The sequence below is a fragment of the Eleutherodactylus coqui genome, chromosome 1, assembly GCF_035609145.1.
Source record: "Eleutherodactylus coqui strain aEleCoq1 chromosome 1, aEleCoq1.hap1, whole genome shotgun sequence".
Taxonomy (NCBI): Eukaryota; Metazoa; Chordata; class Amphibia; order Anura; family Eleutherodactylidae; genus Eleutherodactylus; species Eleutherodactylus coqui.
Genome location: NC_089837.1, coordinates 193132557 through 193139394, shown reverse-complemented (window position 1 = coordinate 193139394; position 6838 = coordinate 193132557). Strand labels below are relative to the sequence as shown.

The 6838-nt window shown below is 41.4% G+C and overlaps 1 protein-coding gene across 1 annotated transcript; it reads right to left on the bottom strand.

Moving 5' to 3' along the window:
• Positions 1 to 1988: 1988 nt before the first annotated feature.
• On the bottom strand, positions 1989 to 5237 carry LOC136572982 (protein ripply2.1-like). The gene is made up of 4 exons (XM_066574086.1): positions 5185 to 5237; positions 5050 to 5110; positions 3238 to 3305; positions 1989 to 2136 (listed from the first exon to the last, which is right to left on the bottom strand). The coding sequence occupies exons 1-4, from the start codon at positions 5235 to 5237 to the stop codon at positions 1989 to 1991; spliced, it is 330 nt and encodes a 109-aa protein (XP_066430183.1).
• Between the last annotated feature and the right edge of the window lie 1601 nt (positions 5238 to 6838).

Here is a 6838-nt window from a genome sequence, read left to right as displayed (position 1 = left end):
CAGCATACATGGGAATGGAAACAGACCACATTCTTAGAGGATTATTTCAATGCTTTAAATATGTTGATTTTATTATAAATTACACTGTATACATTACAGTAAAAATACACAATATAAATTAGTACATACATTTATATTCAAGGCAAAAAGTGCTTGGAGTGAAACAGATACTCAACATGTCAGACAGAAATAATAAAACGGATTAGATGGCTCACCAAAGAGTGTTAAAAAATACTTAAATGAAAAAGTTTTGCCTGGAGCTTCACTTTAGAAGTACTAAAAGTTTGGCTACTACAGTGAGTAATAGTGATTATATGTTGCTGGTGCAGTATAAGGGACCAGCAGTCTCGTTACCCACTGTCTTTCTTTGCAGATAGTGCTGTGGCCCCCTCTTTGATAGTATCTGCATAAATGTATTTCAGTCTGTTTGGATGTGGTGTCTAAAGTACATAAAAGTCTCATTGCATAGATGTACAAAGGACCTAAGAGAGCAAGCACAAAACCAAATAATATCCATCACCAGACAGGTCTTAATTTTAGGATATATCTGTATATGGTGTTCCACTACCGGGACGCTTGAAGGTACATATGTATACCCTACATGGCCCACTGATCGAGGTGGCCAAAAATCACATACAATCACTGCATACATTCATTTTATTGAGAGAGCTCTTGTTAAAGTTCCTTAATACTAAGTAGATTTTGAAAGGTGAAAGTGTATACAGCAGAAGGAATCATCAGATGAGCCATGTTTGCACCAAGTGTCTGAGAAGGCCACCACTCTATTATTTACAAGGATCAGGCGAACATTTAGTGGATGCACAATATCCTGACAAATTTCTCTGCTGTGGAGCAGAGAAACAAGGGCTTATTTACTTAGACTGGTATTTCATACTGGGTCTAAGTAAGCCACAAATGTATGAAGAGGCAAAAGCTTCTTGAAGGAGTTGTCTGGTTATTAGACAACACCTTTTCAATAGCGCTGCCTGACATATACTTACCCCTCCGTGGTTGCTGGGATCCAGTGCTGCTGCTTGCTGTGGTCCCGGTGATTGCTGTGACATATGATGTCACAGGTAATCACATGACCGCTGCAGACAATAAGATGTTGCAGCATCACATTCTTGAACTCCTGGCACTCAGGACCTCAGTGCTGATACCAGGAGTAGTGATGCTGCAGTGGTCACATCATTTCTTGGGATATCATCTGTCACAACAATCACCAGGACCTCAGTGAGCTGCAGCACTGGATCCTGGGGACTATGGGGGTAAGGCTCCCATGCACCAGATGAAAACCTACACCAATTCTGATCTACAGCAGTTTCTGGGATAGATTAAAGTAAAAGAAAGGGGCCAAGGTCGGCCACTTCCCCTAAATCCAGTCCCCACCCACTTTTTGAAAGAGTGCTTAAATGGCCAAAAAGTCCGTTTACTGGCATCCAGGACGTAGTACAGAGGCCCCATTGTTAGTTTAGAAATGCACATGTTATAAAATAGTTCTAAAAGTAATATTTAAAGTGAAATGGTCCTTTTGGTCAATACAACTGATCATTCTTTGATGAAGTATATTAAAAGTAGGAAGAATGATTATGTTTTATGGCTGCAGTTGTCGAAATGTAGCAGTAGATGAGTTCTTATATGGACTGATCCATACTGGAAATATCCCAAAGACTTCCAAGTGGAGCAGTCCTCCTTAGTGTACCATCTTGATCTTCTTTGGGATGTGTTCACACATCACTGATTTGCTGCAGATTTTGTTGTGTATTTTCGTGCAGATTTTCAACAAATTTCAACCCTTCAATTTGAATTTAATTGAAAGGTTTAAATCTGTTGTAAATCTGCACCAAAATCCTCAGCATATCACTTGTGAATGCACCCTTACTGTTACAAGTCATGTACAATCTGTCCAGTGTTAGGATAGTAAGGTAGCATAAGGGTTCATTAGAGCTCTAGTTTGGAGTAGGATGGAGTATCTACAGTGTTGTGAATTAGTTCTCATAATCCTCTTCATCCTCTGAAGCACTGCCATCTGATTCCTGATAGAAAGAAATGGTGGCTTGAACCGGAAAGTTCCTGAGCAGTTCTTCAGCCTCCTGATACAAGAAGTCATAACACACTGACTTTGGCCAGAAAAGCCTGCAAAACATAAAAATCAGCTTGTTATAAAAAAAATGGTATTACTATTTCCAGACATATAATGTGATTGATTGTCTGTTACAAGAGTGAAATATCAGTCCCAGCTTCAAATATTGATGGACAGCATGACTACCCCCATAATTGTGTATCCTCCAAGACACAACTGTTGGGTTGCATCTACATCTGATGAATTAGCATTGCAGCTATGTAAGATATAATAGCTAATTGTTGCAAGCGAAATTTTAAATGTTGCTATCTTACTATGTTAATGTTTTTGCCATTAAAGATGACCTATTAACTTTCCTTATATGTCTATTGTATTCCTCATACTATAGCAGTACATCCTAGATATTTATGAAACTGACAACTGGGTGTTACAATGGCTCATGTTATAGGGGTTTGTCTGCACTGATTGGACAATGTCAAACTATAGGGAAACACACCTAATAGGTAACATCAAGTTGTCAATTTATTCATAGATTTCTAGGAGAACGACACAGGTGACACAGCCGACCGAAAATCGCTACGCTCGTGTGAAAGAGCCCTAATTTTGAGAACTGAACTTCCCTGCCCCGGCTATAAGTGGTGGTCGGGAGTATGGAAAAAGCTGAGCGGGCTATGCTACACTTTTAGTGAATGGGAGTTATGACAATGGCATGTTGAGCGTTTATCTAGTAAAACTAAATTGTTCCATATTACAAACACCATGAAGAATATCAACCCTTTGGGTGCATTTACACGTAGCTGATTTTCTGCAGATTTTGCTGTAGATCCCTAGCAGATTTTACCTCTTCCATTTGAATGCAATTGAAAGGGTGAAATCAGCTGTGTATGAACGCACCCTATTACACACTTTTGTATCATCAGTAAACAGCTTCTCAAGCTTCAGAAAGGCTCCAAGGGAGTAAAAGATCTCATTGGCACTGATGCATGAATCATTTCTTTGTATCATCAGATATTGGGAGTGTTACTCCTTTCCATTTTTTTAGGTAGATAAATAAGTATCTGAATTTCAACACAATTTTTTTGACTATAAAAATGATTTTTCATTACATCATACAACCTTTGCTAATACAAAAAATGAACCACATATGTACTTACTTTACCGGGTGCTGAAAGGCTGTCAGTTTAATTTTGTCATCCATCTGGCCCGGTATTAAACTTGATGGCTGCAAGAAGATACATTACATTAGATTGCATTCAATGAATTCTCCTTCATTGGAAGTCTTCAAACAAAGGCTGGACAGACAGACGTCTGTCTGGGATGATTTAGTGATCCTGCATTGAGCAGGGGGTTGGACCCAATGGCCCTGGAGGTCCCTTCCATCTCTACCATTCTATGATTCTATGAGATCTCATTACACAGGGAAACAAATGAGCTCCATCATTAAAAGAACATAATAACAATATGTCGATAGAAGATTTCTAATGTGATACAGTAGTACTGAGTCCGGTCTCACACGGCGGATTTGAATAGCAGAATCCGCGGTCGACATCTGCTCTGAGGATGGCATGCATTGAAGGTATGTAAAGATCACTTTTTTCTTCACACTCGCGGAAACAAATCGTGATTTCTGCAGAATATTTTATTTTGCTGCAGATTTTGCGCGACAATGGAGGCCGTCCAACTTGCAGCCCACACCAGCCTTTCCCCGCTTGATGCATGCAGATTGATAGCTCTCTCCCTATACACAAAAAGGAGCTTTCAGTCTTCATGCATTGAATGGGGAGAGGTCCAGCATGGTCCACCCCACGACTTGGAGCTCAGCTCAGTGTCAAACTCCAAATTGTATTTATTCTGAAATACCACAGCGTTTCAGAATAAAACACCCACGGGGGCAACAGACTTCCCTGTCCTGGGTTCATGTGGCTCATTGTTTGGGCAGCATGAACTTGATGATAGAATCCCTTTAAAGGAGTTGCCCAAGGTTAGTAAAACATTGCTGTTTTTTTGCAAACACAGCGCCGCCCTTGTCCATAGGAGTGTATTGCAGCTCAGTTCCAATAAAGTGAATGTGAGCTGAGCCACAGACAGAACCCACGAGCAAGTTTGGTGCTGTGTTTAGAAGAAAGCAGCCAAGTTTTTCTAACCCTTGAACAAGTGTCAATAGACTCCTATCTTTAGGGTGCCTTCACAGCAGATGATGCAGATTTTGGTGCAGATTTGCCATGGGTTTCAACTTTTAGGGTGCCTTCACACTGGCTGCATATGCTGTCGACTTTCCACAGTGAAAAATCAGCAGTAAATACACAGCAAATCTGCAGGGACCAAATCTGCACCTTTATGATGTGGATTTTGTGGTGGATTTGTCATTGGCTTCAACCTCTATATTTCAAAGGTTGAAATTTGCAGCTTATATTGACCCACTGCGGTTTTAGAATCTGAAGCGCATCTCAAATACACTGCAGATTCCGCATTGAATTTTTCCATACCATGCGGATAGAACAATCTTATCCACATGACTTGTACTATACATGCAACAGATATTTCGTAGCAAGTTCAGCAGCATTTACATCCTCTGTGAAGGCATCTGTAAAATCTGTCACAACAATGACGCACCTAGGAACATGCAATTGAAGAACATACCAACTCTTTAAAAACACTGCACGCTTGTAGCAAGTAGAGAACTCTGCATGAAGCCAGCCTGTCGGTAAATCTAGCCCTCCATGTAAAGCCAATCATCAGTAGCCAAAGTCCTACAGGACAGGAATCTCCAACAAGCTTTAAAATGTTTCACCACAATCTTATGTTTTACTATGGCATAAGAGGAATGCAACGGGGTTAATACAAATCCATTATTTGTCATGCTGAGACTGACTACCTGCAGATCATGACATGTGCTCTGGTATAACTGCTTAATAATAAGCTTTACATCTATGGCCATCCTTATTCAGCAATGGCTCATGACTTACCTGCTGCCTGTGGTAGGTGGTCACTGATGGGTCCTGCCATGGTCTCCACATTACCCCACACCTAGAAAAGACACAATTGGACTTAGCATGCAGTAGGCATACCCCCCTGTCCCAGCATGCAAGGACCTAACAGACCTGCTGCTGTCTGCAGTGTGCTCTGTGCTGGCTGCTGGCTGATGCGACTCCATGGTCCCTCCGATCACTGTGCAGGGGGGTGATCGCAGCTCCTGGCAATATATGCTGTCTGCAGCAGTCCTGGAGCCTCCACATGGCCTGGTGTGAATGCCAACACCTGGGGACCCAGGACACGTGCTGGGGCAGATGGTGGAGAGACAGCTGCCTCCTGCGGAGCCCATTACTTGCCACATGCAGCCTACCCTTTCATATGTTGTCCCACTGATGGCTTTCATCATCATCACTTTTTATCAGTTATCCAATACATCAGGAGATAGAAAGTAGCTGTCAATAGTGCTAGCATGTCACAGATCTTCATGATCATTGTATCAACTATGGTAGCTACACAACTGGATACAAAACATTCTTAAAATGGTTAGTATTTTAGAAGTGTAGTTAGTCATCAGGACAACCCTGCTTATGTAATAATACAAGCCTAAACTGGATGTAAAGATTGTCCGAAAGCTCAATGGTAAAGGGACATACATTAAAATACAGGTAGTCAAAAGACTATATCTCAGTACTGGTGTCCTATAGTAATATAACAATAGTGTACTTGAATAGAAAAGTATGGCTGTGCTACACGATGGTATGGCCCACCGGCCCCTTTGGGATATGGATTTAAATTTTGTGTAAGAGAGAAAGTAAAACCTAATTATAAAGTTGTAGAGTAACGTGAGAAGCAAAAATCCACTTACCATGTCTCTCTAAGGAGGGGCGATCGCCTTAGAGATCAATCTCACAGCAAAAACACATTTTTGTTTACACCGATGCTTTTTTTTTTAGAATAATCTCGCATCCCATCACTGCCGTCCGTGATAAAAATCACACAATTTTTAATCACATAAGTTAATGGGACACAATCCCATGGACAAAGGTGGCAACGTGCGTTTGTAACATTGCGATGTCATAAAAAGAAGCCTCCATAGGAATACATGGGAGATTTTTTTTAAATCGCACATTGCAGAAAGATAGAACAAGCCACAATTTTTACCCCATCAACATCTCATGGGTGAAAACATCGCAGATGGGAATGAAACCATTGTGAATCATTGGTTTCATATTCTGCTTTTTCACTATGGCAGCAGGTGAAAAATCGCACAATTTTCTCATCCGTGTGGAGCCAGCCTAAGGTCAGCTTCACATGGGTGGATTCCCGTTGTGGAATCTGATATTGGAATCTGCACGGCATTGGAAGGCATAAACTCTCGATTTTACCTTCACACTCGCGGATACCCAACAGAGGAAAAATCCAAGCATGCTCTATTTTGCAGCAGATTTCCCGTGGACAGCCTCCATTGAAGTCAATGGAGGCCGTCCAACACGCAGCCCATACGCAACTAACATTACATATAGGCCTTAGGTACCCATGTCATTGCTACTACCTGACGGCGTGGGAAATACAGAAAATAAAATAAAACTGTACTGTGCATGACCGTCGGCAAGCCGCTGCAGCCATCCGCAATACAGATAATATAGGTACAAGCTCTAAGTCACGTAATACCACTGCTATAACTGAAGGAAAGCATACTCGAAGTGGCCTCCTTCTGTTACGATGCATGCATGGAGCCATTCCACAGTGCAGTCCACAGCTGACGCTATCATTGTGGGACTG

Coding starts and splice junctions, on each gene's coding strand:
- LOC136572982 (XM_066574086.1), bottom strand. CDS start 5,237: ATGGAGTCGCATCAGCCAGCAGCCAGCACAGAGCACACTGCAGACAGC. Junction 3,306..5,049: donor CCACCTACCACAGGCAGCAG/GTAAGTCATGAG, acceptor ATCTTCTTGCAG/CCATCAAGTTTAATACCGGG. Junction 2,137..3,237: donor GCCTTTCAGCACCCGGTAAA/GTAAGTACATAT, acceptor TATGTTTTGCAG/GCTTTTCTGGCCAAAGTCAG.